The 15690-nt window shown below is 36.4% G+C and overlaps 4 protein-coding genes and 1 long non-coding RNA gene across 8 annotated transcripts; 2 read left to right on the forward strand and 3 right to left on the reverse strand.

The window, feature by feature from the left end:
- Nucleotides 1-281: 281 nt before the first annotated feature.
- Nucleotides 282-5725, reverse strand: LOC129898888 (uncharacterized). Its single transcript, XR_008769448.1, has 4 exons — nucleotides 3726-5725; nucleotides 2532-3544; nucleotides 1951-2015; nucleotides 282-425 (listed from the first exon to the last, which is right to left on the reverse strand). It is a non-coding gene; the product is annotated as an uncharacterized LOC129898888 (long non-coding RNA).
- Nucleotides 1160-1938, forward strand: LOC129898886 (ABC transporter B family member 4-like). The gene has a single exon (XM_055973601.1). The coding sequence runs from the start codon at nucleotides 1184-1186 to the stop codon at nucleotides 1490-1492; it is 309 nt and encodes a 102-aa protein (XP_055829576.1). The 5' UTR covers nucleotides 1160-1183; the 3' UTR covers nucleotides 1493-1938.
- Nucleotides 5726-5955: 230 nt separating the features above from the next.
- Nucleotides 5956-8282, forward strand: LOC129898887 (ABC transporter B family member 14-like). The gene is made up of 2 exons (XM_055973602.1): nucleotides 5956-6488; nucleotides 6640-8282. Exons 1-2 carry the CDS (start codon nucleotides 6038-6040, stop codon nucleotides 8112-8114), a joined length of 1926 nt encoding a protein of 641 aa, XP_055829577.1. The 5' UTR covers nucleotides 5956-6037; the 3' UTR covers nucleotides 8115-8282.
- A 639-nt stretch (nucleotides 8283-8921) lies between these two features.
- Nucleotides 8922-11874, reverse strand: LOC129898885 (uncharacterized). Its single transcript, XM_055973600.1, has 6 exons — nucleotides 11761-11874; nucleotides 11568-11664; nucleotides 10485-11287; nucleotides 10219-10330; nucleotides 9212-9307; nucleotides 8922-9131 (listed from the first exon to the last, which is right to left on the reverse strand). Exons 1-6 carry the CDS (start codon nucleotides 11820-11822, stop codon nucleotides 9048-9050), a joined length of 1254 nt encoding a protein of 417 aa, XP_055829575.1. The 5' UTR covers nucleotides 11823-11874; the 3' UTR covers nucleotides 8922-9047.
- Nucleotides 11875-13066: 1192 nt separating this feature from the next.
- Nucleotides 13067-15669, reverse strand: LOC129901552 (G-type lectin S-receptor-like serine/threonine-protein kinase At4g03230). 4 transcript variants are annotated; one of them, XM_055976770.1, is made up of 6 exons: nucleotides 15592-15669; nucleotides 15087-15501; nucleotides 14819-14968; nucleotides 14542-14738; nucleotides 13615-13759; nucleotides 13067-13539 (listed from the first exon to the last, which is right to left on the reverse strand). In XM_055976770.1, exons 2-5 carry the CDS (start codon nucleotides 15286-15288, stop codon nucleotides 13712-13714), a joined length of 597 nt encoding a protein of 198 aa, XP_055832745.1. In that variant the 5' UTR covers nucleotides 15289-15501; nucleotides 15592-15669; the 3' UTR covers nucleotides 13067-13539; nucleotides 13615-13711. The 4 variants fall into 4 exon arrangements, with proteins under 4 accessions (XP_055832745.1, XP_055832746.1, XP_055832744.1 ...); XM_055976771.1 differs by adding an exon at nucleotides 13903-14140 and having other exon boundaries at nucleotides 13619-13759; nucleotides 14224-14968; XM_055976769.1 differs by lacking the exons at nucleotides 13067-13539; nucleotides 13615-13759 and having other exon boundaries at nucleotides 14040-14738; nucleotides 15087-15390.
- Between the last annotated feature and the right edge of the window lie 21 nt (nucleotides 15670-15690).

A 15690-nucleotide genomic window follows, 5' to 3' on the forward strand; every position in this document is an offset into this window, starting at 1 on the left:
AATGTATCATGTATTATTTTTTTGTATAAAGTACATAAATTGGATTACAAACATCTCGAGATGCACTTTAAAACTTTAAACTCTGTATATCCTTATGTTGTTCGACTTGTAATAAGAACCGAAATTAATAACAAAATTAGGGTTTTTATGTATCAACAAACACAATTTAGAACATGATACATCAAAAAAAAATTATCAGCATTCAATGAACTACAATTCTAGAATCAAAAATCAAAATTAAGAAATTTACAATGAAAATCTATACCTTGGGAAAGGTGGGTCGAGAAATCTGGGATCCAATTTTTCTACCCTTTTTGGGTTTTTTTTCCACATTTCTTTTGAAAGAAGAAGATACATCCTTCTTCTCCTTCTCCTTCTTAGAATTCTGCTTCGCCATATTTAATTGATCCTTTATTGGTTCGGATCTGATTTGTGTCAAAGCATTTTCAACAACATTATGAAGACAATCAGTATTATGCATGTCTAATTGGGTAATATCAATACTAAATGAAGGTGCATCATCCATATGTATCAGAAGTAAGAAGATACGAAAAAAAATTGAAATAAAATAACTGAAGATGAAGAAGAACGAAAATTACCTATAGAGTAAAAGGAAGTTGAGATTGAGTGGAGAGAGAACAAAATTTGAAATTCAAAATGGTAATTAACTGTAGTGATTTGAGGGAGTGAAATTAGGAAGAGATGGAGTGAAAATAGGAAAGAAAATCGTGTCTTGGGTTTCAAGAGTGATGTATCCGGATGAAGGTGGATTTTGAATATAAATAGGGATTTTTGAAATATTTTAGAATGGTAGGGAATAATAGTAAATATAGTAAGTAATGAAGTGTAGTTAAGTAATTTTTCCTCGAAAATATTATAAACTGAATAATCCTCAGACTTGGACATACGGAAACAAAGTAAAAAAAGACTAAACTATTTTGTCGATAATCTCATGCCAGTTAATGGAATATCAATTAATATGATAACAACTCATACGTACTAACTAATCTGTGGTTTACCATATTCTATAAGGTTAGACAACATGACCGACTACTATGTTTGTATATTATTTCCTCAGGTATATCCCAGCAAATATTCTCTGTGGACGTTATCAACTACATGTTTGTATTGAATAATAATATATGTTAAAACACATGCATATAAATAGAGCCAGTACGTGTGCATGAAAACAACAGAAAGAAAGATGCCTCAAGTTAGAGAGGCCATTGATGATCACAATGAACAGAAAGAAAAAGCTGAGGACGCGGATGATGCGACTAAGAAGGCTACATCTGAGACTTTGCCATTTCACAAACTACTGAGTGAAGCAGATGCACTTGACTGGACACTCATGGCTTTGGGGACATTGGGTTCCATTGTGCATGGACTTGCCCAGCCTGTTGGCTATTATCTGCTTGGCAAAGCCCTTGATGCATTTGGAAACAATATTGATGACACTGCAGCTATGGTTAGAGCACTCAAAAAGGTATAACTAACTTTGCTGGCATATCTTGATTGAAATTGAAGAAAAAAGAATATTTCAAGTTAAAAGTTGAAACAAATGTATTTGGAAGTGTAATACATATTCACTAGGAGAAGGGTCTTAGTCAGCTGTTTTGCTTAACACGTAATTTCAGGTCGTCCCTTATGTCTGGTATATGGCCTTTGCAACATTTCCTGCTGGAGTACTGGGTAACCACATCCTTCCTACACCATCATACTAAAGTTTCGATTAGCAAGACTCAAAATATTACTCTTTCACACTGATTTGAAAATGAAACTCAACTCCATAATTTAGAACTTAAAAAGTGCTAATGTGGCAGAGATAGGCTGCTGGATGTACGCTAGTCAAAGACAAGTAGCACGTTTGAGACTGAAATTCCTAAGTGCAGTGCTAAGACAGGATATTGGGGCATTTGATACAGAGTTAACTACTGGCAAAGTACTTACAGGTATAGGCAACCACATGTCACTCATACAGGACACCATTGGAGAGAAGGTACAAAAGCTCATCCCTGTAAACATTATTGTAAGCTTCAAAGCATTTACCAAAAATATAAATTAAGAAACATCTTTACAAAGAGAACAATATTGGAAATGAAAGGGAGCAAGAGTTAGTTTTTATTTGCTTGGGGGGAGGGGTATGAATGGATATTTCATGCATTATTAGAAGATCCTAAAGATAACTAGTAAAAATCTTGATCAAACCTAAAGTGCTATAAGGCAAAAAACAAACTTCTGGCTAATTCGAGCTTGTAAACACTAGGCTTATAAATGTGAGTATATAACTAATCAAACACCCTCATAATCAGTAGCTTAACAACTCAAGAAGCCCTCCCTTCCCTAGATGAGATACAGTTAATTTTCAAAGATGCTTCTTCATACCTGCACCAGTTGCCTGTCGTACAAAATCGAGTTCAAAGACTGTCCAATAGCAGGTTGAAAGATTTGCTTAAAAAGAATTACTTGTAACATGGTGCACATCCAGAAGTCAATAAATATATAATTTACAATCTAATATCCGTTTATACCTAAGAAATCTTCTTTTCACGTGACAGTTGGGACATTTTCTATCATGCATTGCAACGTTTGGTTCTGGAGTATTAATTGCATTCGTATCCTGCTGGGAAGTGTCTCTCCTATCCTTAATAGTTGTTCCATTGATAATGTTAACTGGCGCCAGCTACACAAAGAGAATGAGTAAGATTTCGAATATAAAAATGGCAAACCTGTCAGAGGCCACATCAATGGTAGAAGAGGTAACAAGTTATAGCAATTTCTGCATTAACAATATCATGTTATACCGCATAATTCAATTGCCAATCTTATTTTGCAATATCAAAAGACAATTTATTCATACTGCATATCTGATGCTCTATGACAGACGATCTCCCAGATCAGAACTGTATTTGCTTTTGTTGGAGAAAATTTATCAATCAAATCCTTCTCAGATTGCATAGAAAGACAAATGAAGTTAAGCAAGAAAGAAGCATTTATAAAAGGTCTTGGAACAGGCACGTTCCAGACTATAACTTTCGCTTCGTGGGCTCTAATTGTATGGGTGGGAGCTGTTGTTGTAACAGCCAAGAGATCAACAGGAGGAGATGTCATAGCTGCAGTTATGAGTATTCTGTTTGGAGCAATGTAAGAGCAAAAACCTCATATTCTTCAACAGATTCTTCATATTATGAAGAAGAAACTCAAGTACCTTAAAAACAGCAACCGGATGAGTTTTTCTTTTTCTTTTTCAAATTTCAGATCACTTACATATGCTGCACCAGATATACAAATCTTCAATCAAGCAAAAGCAGCAGGAAAGGAAGTTTTCCAGATGATTGACAGAAAACCCACAATAAATGCCGACTCCGGAGGGATGACATTTGAAGAAATAGATGGCAATATCAACATACGGGATGTACACTTCGCTTATCCATCACGGCAGGAGAAGTTAGTTCTTCAAGGGTTTTCTTTGTCAATTCCAGCAGGAAAAGTAGTGGCAATTGTTGGAAGTAGCGGGTGTGGTAAAAGCACCATCATGTCCCTACTAATGAGATTTTATGATCCCGTGAGAGGTTGGTCAAATATTCATTATTAATCATTACTCTTAGATGCTGAATTTGCAGAAGCATCCATAACAAAAGAAAGTTTCACATGTAAATGTCTAAAAGCTTCATAATGTTCATAATCAAATACAATAGGTAAATAACAAAAATCCAAAAACTCACTCAGTATGAAAATCATCAGGTGAGATTCTCCTTGACAACCACAACATCAAAGATCTTGATTTGAAGTTTCTTAGGAGAAACATAGGAGTAGTTTCCCAGGAGCCATCCCTATTTTCTGGCAGCATCAAAGAAAACATTAAGATGGGAAACATTGGCGCGAATGATCAACAGATTGAAAGAGCTGCCTTGTTGGCAAATGCACATTCTTTCATATCCCAGCTACCAGATCAATATCTAACAGAGGTCAGACCACTATCACTCATATACATGACCAACTGTTTCATTAGGCTAATTCTATAAAGAAAAAACAAAAGAAATATAACCGTCTACACAGTTTGTGGTATTCCGTTCCTTATATTTTCAATAGAATGAATGATTAGATTTTCTATAGTCATGGAGTTATGGGCAGAACAATGCCGGAAGGAACAGGAAAATTAATAATTAATAATAATACAACAACATACTCAGTGCAATTCCACAAGTGGGGTCTGGGGAGGAAAGGATGTACGCAGACCTTTACCTCTACCTTTGTGAAATAGAGAAGTTGTTTCCGATAGATCCTCGGCTCAAAAGAAATTTAACCGATGCAACAAAGTAAGAAAGAAAAAGAGATAACAAAATAGCAATGTACAAAACAAGTGCAGGTACAAATATTAATACACATTGGAAAAAAAAAAAGAAACTACGTGATAACTAAATCATACTACTAGAAGTACAACAACACTCAACTACCTACTTACCTTATACACTAATCCTCGACCTCCATACCTTCCTATCTAAGTCCATGTCCTCAGTCAGCTGAAGTCCTGCCATGTTTTGTCCAATCACCTCTGCCAGTTCTTCTTCGGCCTACCTCTACCTCTCCTAACTCCTGCTACAGTCAACCACACACCTCCTCACTGTCAAAATTAATAATAATAATTATTATACTCATTATCTAAGAAAGAAGGTTTTCTGCTTCTCCACCTCTAGAAATAAAAAGGAGACCGAAAGGCGAAAGGCACATCTAAGGATTGAGAACACCTGGAAGAAGAAAAAAGTGTGCACCTAGCAAGTCTTGTGCCTTTACCTGATTCCAAGGCAAAATGACTTACCTGGAAAATCCTTTTCGAAACATTGAACATAAGAGATTGTTAAAGTAGAAGAATGAGAATACATTGCTTTCCAACTCTCACAGTAGATATACTATTCAAGTGAACCATATAATTCCATGAACACCAATTTCAGCTGCAGCCTGCAGTATAATCATTTCCTCAAGAAAGCATTTGTTAAGATCACCTGAAAGTGCTGTTGCTTATTCAATTTGCCAGTATGGCACAGAAAGAAAATGAAAGAAGGCAAACAAGAGCAGCAGGCTACTACATCCCATACTAAAAGTACTAAGTGACATAAGATATAACAATTTGATGATAAACGAGGGTTGCTTACGTAAGAAAGCCCCTAAAATAGTAAATTGAAAACTACCGGCAGAATACAATTAAGAATAAAAATTTACTAATTAATACTATAGGAAATCAAGAGCCAAATACCCTAAACTGAAGATTCTAAACTCTTCCGCCTCTAATAGCTAAAATATTTTACTGCTCCTCTGTCATCCTCTAAGCATGATAAGTCAAAAGGAAGTAGTTGTAGCATGACCAAAGTACATTCAAAACTATGTGTCAATTCTTGTATAGCAAAGCTTCCATGAAAAAATTGAGGCATGCTGAATTAGCTTTCTTGTTAAAATGTCCTACTCTAGGTAGGGCAAAGGGGTCTCCAACTATCAGGTGGACGGAAACAGAGAATTGCAATAGCAAGAGCAATATTAAAAAATCCTCCTATTCTGTGTCAATTCTTGTATAACAAAGCTTCCATGAAAAAATTGAGGCATGCTGAATTAGCTTTCTTGTTAAAATGTCCTACTCTAGGTAGGGCAAAGGGGTCTCCAACTATCAGGTGGACAGAAACAGAGAATTGCAATAGCAAGAGCAATATTAAAAAATTCTCCTATTCTTTTGCTTGATGAGGCCACCAGTGCACTTGACACAGAGTCAGAGAAGCAAGTTCAAGAAGCACTTGAGACAGCAGCACAAGGCAGAACAGTCATCTTAATTGCACACAGAATGTCAACTATTGTAAATGCAGACATGATAGCTATTGTTGAGGATGGGAAAATTGTAGAGACGGGAACACATAATAACCTATTAACTACGAGTACATTCTACAACAGGCTATTTAGCATGCAGAGCATCACACAAGATTGTCAAACTAGGTCAGATTAAACTCAATACCATATTCATCATTACAATCAGACTGGTTAATTGATTCAAATGAAATACATAATTGATAGGTTGGAGGCTACAAATAGAAAAGTTCAATCCATACAAGAGGATTCATCTCAGGACCATAAGCAACCTGATGAACCCAATGAAAGCAAAAGAGAGCTAAAGGAACTTCCTGAGAAGGAGCAGATCCGAAGAAAAGAAAGACATATATTTTTCAGAATCTGGTTTGCCTTGAACGAGAAAGAGATCATAAAGACTATTATTGGCTCCTTAGCAGCAGCTTTTGCGGGCATCTCTAAACCTGTTTTTGGATTCTTCATCATTACAATAGGAGTGGCATATTACCATCCTGATTCAAAGGAGAAAGTAGCTCTGTATTCAGCAATATTTGCTTCAATCGGAGTGGCTTCTTTGTTTGCTCACACTTTGCAGCATTACTTATTTGGAGTAATTGGAGAAAAGGCCATGACAAATCTAAGGCAAGCTTTGTACACAGGTATCCTACTTATACATTCCCAGAAGATCGGATCCATCAATCTATGTTTCTTTTTTCTTCTATTTTCTCTTTTCTCCCTGCCTATTTTAATATTCAATTTAGTCCCCTGTATAAAAGTTGATGCTTATCATATTTCAAAAATTGTTTGCAGCCACACTCCGAAATGAATTAGCTTGGTTTGAAAAGCCCGAAAACAGTATTGGATCACTTACATCAAGGATAGCCAGTAACACATCCACAGTCAAGATCATAATATCTGACCGCATGTCTGTCATTGTCCAGTGCATTTCGTCCATATTGATTGCAACAATTGTCAGCATGAAAGTTAATTGGAGAATGGGTCTGGTAGCCTGGGCGGTGATGCCATGCCATTTCATCGGTGGCCTCATTCAAGCAAAGTCAGCTAAAGGATTTTCTGGTGATAGTAGTCTAGCACACTCCGAACTTGTTGCCCTAACTTCTGAATCTGCAACTAATATAAAAACTGTTGCATCTTTTTGCCACGAAGAACAGATACTTGAGAAGGCCAAACTGTCCTTAAAGAGACCACTTAGGAAAGGCAAGTCAGAAAGCATCAAATTTGGAATTATTCAAGGCATCTCTCTCTGCTTATGGAACATAGCTCATGCAGTTGCCTTATGGTACACAACAATTCTTGTCGACAGGAATCAAGCCAGCTTTGAGAATGGGATAAGGGCATACCAGATATTTTCCCTCACTGTACCCTCAATTACAGAACTATGGACACTGCTACCCACTGTAATATCAGCCATAGATGTACTAAAACCTGTATTCCAAATCCTCGACCGGAGCACAGAAATCGTACCAGACATGCCAGATATTTCCAAACCTGAAAGCATCAAAGGAGAAATTGAGTTCCTAAATGTCCAGTTTTGTTACCCATCAAGACCAGAAATAACAGTTCTCAACAATTTCAGTCTACAAATTGAAGCAGGATTAAAGGTGGCACTTGTTGGGGAAAGTGGAGCTGGAAAATCTTCAATTGTAGCGTTGTTACTGAGATTCTATGATACGAATGAGGGAAAAGTTCTGATTGACGGCAAGGATATAAGAGATTACAATCTTAGAAAGTTGAGGGCACAGATTGGATTGGTACAGCAGGAGCCGCTCCTGTTAAGCTGCTCAATTAGAGAAAATATCTGCTACGGGAGTGAAAGAGCATCAGAAGCTGAGATCGTGCAAGTATCAAGGTCAGCAAACATACACGAGTTTATAAGTAACTTGCCTGATGGATACGACACACTTGTTGGGGAGAAGGGTTCTCAACTTTCTGGAGGGCAAAAACAGCGAGTAGCAATAGCAAGGGCCTTGCTCAAAAGGCCAAGAATAATGCTGTTGGATGAAGCAACAAGTGCCTTAGATACCGAGTCTGAAAGGGCAGTGATGAATGTGCTGGAATCAATGAAACAAAACAGCTCCGGGATCACAAAAGTGACACAGATCACAGTAGCTCACAGGCTTTCCACAGTAATAAATTCAGATACTATTGTTGTTATGGACAAAGGTAAGATTGTGGAAAAGGGTAGCCACTCAAACCTGATGGCAGAACCAGATGGTGTTTATTCAAGATTTGTTAGGCTCCAAAGTATGGAGAAAAAGAATTGATCCTCGCTGATAATTGCATCAAAGGTAAGAGTTAGGGTTCACCCTCATGTAAACTATTAATTTGTTAGTCATCACACTGTTGCATTTGGTATGGGATTGATAGGTGTTGAATTAGTTAATTAGCTTCAAATAGATCCACTGTTATCTAAAGCAAAAAAGCAGCGCAAATAAAGCATGCAATCGGAGGAAAAAATACAAATATATATGTTTAGTCCAAGACTAAAATATATGAACAAAAATTACAATAAAGTGAAATATCAGTTGTTTAGTGTCACTCTTCAAAAGAGGCTCATTGGTAAGGAAAAGTATGCCTTCAAACCTTGATGACGACGTTGAAGCGCACATTAAGCGAGGCAAGCACTCAACACGTTTTGAGCCTCGCTTCAGAGCTTAAGCGCATTTTGACAACACTTAATAGAACTTTCTTAGGTGAATTAGGACTCTTCCTACATTTATTTTGTTAGGACTCTTGCTATTCAGCCAGTGAGCTTACTCAATCTGTAACCCTCTGTCTGAGAGGAGGTTGAATTTCCCTTAAACGGAAGAGATCGGAAACTCTCTGATGAGTTCCAGGGTCTGCAATTCCCTTCGATGTATTGCAAAAATTCAGCAATCATAGGCAAGTCAAGGAACAAAGACAAGGCTGAGACTTGTGTGTTGGGCCTGACTGTCCCGTTAATAGTCCATTGATTGATCCGGATCTAGGGACCTTAACATACACCTCCAACTCAAAATCTTTTTCTCATTTTAATAGATACAATAGATACAGGAGCTTAGTGTCACGATAGCTAATATTTGCAGAATATATATGGTAAAACAGTTTAACCTATATTTCATCTCCAAAATGACAGTACACATAATTAATACATGCAAGCTAAGAGCACTCCTTTAAAAAACTGTGAAATTCAAGTTTACATCCTTTGGATTTTAGGACTAAAATTCAACACGGATGCTGTGTAGATTCTTTAGGCTTTCAATCTGCTCCCCGGAGGCAATTCCAGAATCAAGAAAACATAACTGCAAGATAAATAAAACATTATTGATAACTCAAAAGAGGACAAATAATTAAATGTCAGACGGTTGAAATGCAGTATAACCTGATATAATGGCTTCTTTAGAGTGTGGACACCTCTTTTTATTAGCTTTTGCCAACCGAAGTTTCCTTTAAGAGATTTAGCCAGGGATTCTGTTGTCTGAGACAAGGTATGGTGGAACTTCAGGTTAAGTAATCTAGAGATATTAGACATGATTATCTTAAAAGTAACATGATCCTGCAGCAGGACAGGCAATTTGATACTTTGACAATATTTATGAGTAAAAAGAACAATAAAAATCAGAAGTCATCAAAAAAAAAATTGATAAGGAGAAGTCATCAAACTTCTTCCCCAACTTGAAAGGGCATTAATAGCTTCGAAATGAGCAGCATTGTCAGATTTCTTTTCAACATCTCAACAAGAATAGGGAGGGAGGAGAAACAAAAACATTTTGATAACTACAATGACTATCCCATGCATCATGCATCCCAAATGATCTTTTAACCATAAGTGATGAGAACTAACAAAAAAGGGAACAGATTGTACCAAGTTGATGGAGATCCTTTTATAAGTGTGCACATTTGCAGCACAACTCCATTAATGGTGAGTAGCACAATCACAAATCTCTCATATGTATTTTTCTAAACCACATATTCAATTTCAGATGTACTGGTAATGTAAGAATACCCTAAACAATATATTTACTGCAAAAGGCTAAAATTCCTTACAGTCTTAGTTATGTTACCAATTATACATAAGCAGGTTAAACAATGAAAGCCAATTGCCAATAAAGGAACTTATGGAGCACAAAGCAAGTTTCCGAGTCCTCATCCACCATCTGATATAATATGATTTTACATCTTCTAAAAATCATTACGACCATTTAACTAAGGAAAGGAAGACTAGGGATTTCACATACACTTCTCAAGGAAAATAATAAATACAGCCATCAGAGATGACTCAAAACACCTTTCAAGAAATATGACAATATAGGGAAACCATAATGACCAAAGCAATAACAGAGCCGTGAGGACAAGTCTTGCTTATGAATGAAATGTGCAAATACTTACATGACCTGGATCTAAGATCAATAGATTGTACTGCATCGATTCATTTCTCTGACATTTAGTTTGAATCCCAACAATGGTTCTTGAATGGCCATCATGCTGGAAGTACAACGGCCTGTTTCAACAAAGCTTATAAGAGACCTCATCACCAAAAGGAGAATGATGATGAAACACGAGATCGGTAACCAAGAAAATTTATGCACAAGTAAAGATGATCACATACATCCAAGTTAATCAAGGAAATACAGTCACTGACTAAATTCACTTACGCTTTTTCACTGACTAGGATACCATGATTGCCGGGTTTCCTGGATTTATTGTCAGAGAAGTAATTCCACACCCAATCAATGAGTGCCTGCTGGACCTTAGGCTTAGCTTTTACATCATATGAAATCGAAACAGCCTCAGATACATCATTTTTCCCTTTGGACAGATATCTATCCATTGGTCCATAAACCTGTGGTTCCATGATGCCCGCACATTTACCAACTCCACTTGACCTAATGTCTATCTCCCTGCTTACAAAGTCCACTATCCTGGCACGAAGGCCAAATGAACGGAAGAGCGTAGCACATTCTGTTGCTCCAATCCAATTTCTTTTGCCATAAATCGCTTGATCAAAGTCTTCTGAGCCCTGTTTATCAAAGCCTCTTTCCCAAGCAATTTCAAGCCATCTTTGGAGTGAAGGGATGTCAGGTACAAACCCAGAACCTCCATACAAGACCTCCCTTGCTTCTTGCCGCTGCTTAAGCAAGTGAGAACTAAGCATCTGGATATTACGCCAGCCACAACCCCACCCAAAATCCTCTGAATGGTTGCTTTGGAAATGATCAACGTTACCACACAAAATAGTGGTGGTCTTTTCAGTCTCCAACTCTAAGCAGTTCTTCAACAAATCCATCAAGCCTTGTCCAATCTGAGGACAGGCTTCATTAAGGCGCACACTAGATAAAATCCTTATTTTTTCAGCAATATCTTTCTCTCCAGGATTGCAATTTTTAGCCTCACACTTCAAAGAACTACTATCCTGATTCTTTCGATAACTAGTTTCACACTGCATGTCATCATCAACCTGATAATCAGGTAAACAACGTTTTAGAAAATTAGAGCTAGCAAAAACAATTCTACACCTTTAAAATATCTTCTATGACCCTCTATCCTAATAATATACCAATTTAAAAGGGACAGAATATTATAACTTTTTATTTCTAAAATTCTAAAGATTTGCAACCAAATGATTACCAATTTGACTCCAAAATCTACGGAGGCAGGTTGATGACCTCAGAATTGGTACTCTGAAGAGATGGTAATATAGAAGAGAATAATTTACAAAGAGAAAAAAAAAGGAGTACCGGGATATAAGGTGGACTTGAAGGGGCAAGGGCAATTTCTTGAGCCAATTCGAAGTCTTTGGCAATGTCTTCGTCGTCGAAGTGACTATTAGCGTGCCTGTATTAATCGCATCAATTTCAGAACTTTCTCGAAAGAAAAAAGAATAGAAAAAATTGAGATAAAACAAAACAAAATCAAGAAGAGTAGAAGCACCTCTCCAGTTCATGGGTTACAACTCTGAGATTACAGATAGGGCAAGCTGAGAAATCGGCCATTTTCGATTGCGGAGGGAAAACTCTTCTCTTTCCCACTTTTCCTCTTTTTATAAACGGCCAAACCCATCGGTTGCGTTAAAAGTGGCACTAATTTTTACTTAAACACCTAAATTATGAAATGTTTATTTTAGACACCTAATGTAAAGGTTTGATGTGTCATTTTGACACTTTTTAAATAGTTGGCCCCTCGCATGTTTTGCACTTACCTAAGGCGCGTAGAAGCTATTTTTTCATCTGATGTGGCAACAAACAAGGCCTATAACGGTCATCTCTCTTATTTATATATTTATGCCCCTTCTTCTTCATTTTTGCCCTAATTTCTTAGCTTGTTTTTCTGATTTGAAAAAAGAAAAAGGCAAAAATCAGTTCTCTCTTCTTCTTTGTTTTTTCTCTTTCATGTCACTCTTCTCCTACACTTTCATGTCGAGTTTCTTCAACTCTTCCATGGCCTTTTTGGATAAATGTCGATATTGTAAATTTGGTAATGAAGCACTATTAAAGACTTCTTGGACCCAATTAAATCCAGGTCATAGATTTTTTACTTGTAAACTTTCAAAGGTAAAGTAATTCTTTATGTTAATATTTTTGCTCATCTATTGCAACTTTTATTCTATGTTAAGATTCTTTATGTGAATCTTAAAGCTCCATTTATTTCTTGTAAGTACAACAAAAGAGGAATAAGTATTTTCTGTTAATTGTGGGCTTCTTATTTTTTTCTGATTGATTTTGTAGAAAATGGATGGCTGTGATTTTTTTTATTGGTATGAAGATCGACACCCTCCTCAAGCAAATAAGGTGATCTGAGGTTTGTTGAAGAAAGTCAAGACTTTTGATGAAAAAATAAATCGAGCAAGAAATATATTTATTGTTGGTGTGATCGCTACTGGGTTGGTAATGTTTGGAATATGGAGATTGAAGCCTAATTGTTAAAATGTGTTGGTTATGTTTTGGATAGGTGGTGGTGTAGTATTATTTTGATGTTGTTGTTGCTGTAAAGTTGTCTATGTTTTGGATGAAATGAATCTTTATGTTGTTGTTGTTGCTGTAAATTTCTAGCTAGGCCACATTTGTATGTATTTTGATGTTATTGTTGTATACAATTCACAATTCACATCTTGTTGAAGTGAATACATATTTCACTTATTAAAAGTTCAAAATCCTACAAATTGTTGGATATTGTGGTAGCTTTTCATTGCCTTCATCAATGGTATTCTGCAGCATCACTATTTGAGAAACAAGGCGCTAATTGCATTATTTGGGCTGACAATTTAATACCAAAAACATTTAACAATATCACAATGTAACTCAAAAACATAATCCACAATAAACTACAAGTTAGCATTATGCTAAATACCACGATCAGTGGACTGGTTTAACAAGGTTACAATCCTCAAAAGTGATTACGTTACACTTTATGTTAAGCTGTTAAGCAATCCGCAAAAAGTATTCAAAACTTCAAGCTGCTGTTACTTCTTCTTTTTGTTTGCCATTTGCCGCAACTGGGAGGTTACATCTTAAAAGGAATACTTGGAAGTGTCATGCTTTCACCTCCAAGCATGTAAACTACATTTGACATTACAGGACGCTCAGCTGGATCTTCTTTAACGCATAGGAGCGCCACATTCACACACTTTATCACTTCTTTTTCATCGCACGACTCAACAATGGTTTGATCCATCACGTCTAATGCCCTGTCTTTCATCCAGAGTCTCCATACCTGTGATAAGTAATTTTGAGTCAATGAAAGCTTTAAGCAGAATGACATATGTATTAATGAGAGAAAATTTGGTACCTACGTAGCCAATGAGATTACATCTTCAAAAAATTCCATGTTTATCCTCCCACTTATGATCTCGAGTAAGACCACTCCGAAGGCAAATACATCAGACTTAATTGAAAAGAGTCCCTCCAATGCATACTCCGGGGACATATAACCACTGTTTTTAGTGTTCCAGAATAGGTTAGTTTAGCATCTAATTTGTGTAAATCAATACATAAGAGTGAACTAATACCAAGTTTTAGATGTGTATATATCTTTTGCCCACCAAAACAATGGTGAAAGCAGTACTAAGAGACTTACTATGTTCCAACGACTTTGTTAGTATTGATTTCTGTATTTTTGCCTTCAACGATCCTGGCCAAGCCAAAATCTAATATTTTGGCATTCATTTCTTCGTCTAGCAATATGTTGCTTGTCTTTAAATCTCTATGAATGATTCTTAGCCTTGAGTCTTGGTGAAGATAAAGTAGCCCTCGAGCAATACCCAATATAATTTCAAAACGAATCCTCCAGTTCAATATTCTACAGAATGCATGATCTAATTGCAAGGTTTGTAAGATAACTTCAGAGGGAATCGATCATAAACAAGGAGTTTTGAGGTAGGGAGGGGAGTATACTAACCAAATAGAAATGTATCCAAGCTTTTGTTGGGCATATATTCATACAACAAAAAATTTTCATTTCTCTCAACACAATAGCCTAGAAGCCTAACTAAATTTCTGTGCTGCAGTTTGGCAATTAACATTACTTCAGTTTTAAATTCTTCAACACCTTGCCCAGAGTTATTTGACAATCTTTTACCTGCCATATCTATAACTCCTAGGAACTTACCCTACATTAATATTTCTCAGAACTGTTGCATAACGAAAAAGAAAGAAAAAGAATCCGAATGGTAAAACAACTTAGAACAGAAGAAGGAAAAAAAGAGAGTTGCAAAACCTTATAAACAGGTCCAAATCCAACTCTCCCTAGCTTACTTGCATTTGAGAAATTTTCTATAGCAACTAGTATTCTATTCAGGCTGAAAAACGGGACATCAATCCGTTTCTTATCACCTTCAGTGATTAAATCTTCATCAGAACTATCTCTATGAGGCAAGTACTCCATAGGCATTCCCAAAACAATTTCTCTGGCTTCTATAATCAAAACAATAAAGTGATCACGATATTCAAAAGTTGAACTTGAGAAAAAGCAGATGAAATTTATGCATTGTTACCTTCACTTCTTTCCACTCTTTTGTTCAGATAAATTATATAACCAATGCCGCACAGAATTATAACTCCAAGAATTAGAGAGATGGAAATAACAAGGGGTCTCTGATTCCTTGAGGATGTCATCGTTGTGTTCAATGGTCCTTGTGTTCCAACTTATGAAAACAATTCAAGAAATGAAACAAGTGATGGTATCAGAAAGGTAAAATGAAGAACTTATGGTCACACATCAGCTTCTTATTTATACATAAGTTAAATTCAAAAGGTAAGTACCAATAAGGGGAATGCGGATAAAGAGGTTGAAGCCACCAGTGTAGTTCTCCTGGAGATTATTGACCTTCAACCCCCAAAACCAGCATCTTTGATTATCATAATATGTGTATGCTTGGCACGAACAGTTGCCAAGACAATGTCTGCGGCAGTTCTCATTGGTTTTAATATTTGTATCTGACCATTCTGGATTCGAGAATTTCATTGAGCTCAGATCCACAAATGTGTCTTCTTTGCACGGGTTATTTGATATTCTCGAACAACCACCTGAAAATTTCCAGTCTTCATAATCTTCTGGATCATCACTCTTAAACCACCATGCAAACACAAACTAATGTCACTTCAAGAAGCAGTTGATAGAAATGTCAAAACGCCCAACAAAAATGCAATTTTCAACACTTGATTTCAACCTTTAAACCTGGAAATTGGCAACATAAACTAACATAACAGTTTGTACTAACTAAGAATTGAATGAAAATCAAGAAAGATTGAACTTTCATACACTTACCTAAGTTTTGATCGGTGAAGAAGGAAGAGGGTTTCGTTTGAACTGAAGAGACAATGGACACAGTGTGTTGAAGATCAAGTTTTGGGCATTTAATCTTAA

The sequence above is a fragment of the Solanum dulcamara genome, chromosome 8 (genome assembly GCF_947179165.1).
Source record: "Solanum dulcamara chromosome 8, daSolDulc1.2, whole genome shotgun sequence".
Lineage (NCBI taxonomy): Eukaryota > Viridiplantae > Streptophyta > Magnoliopsida > Solanales > Solanaceae > Solanum > Solanum dulcamara.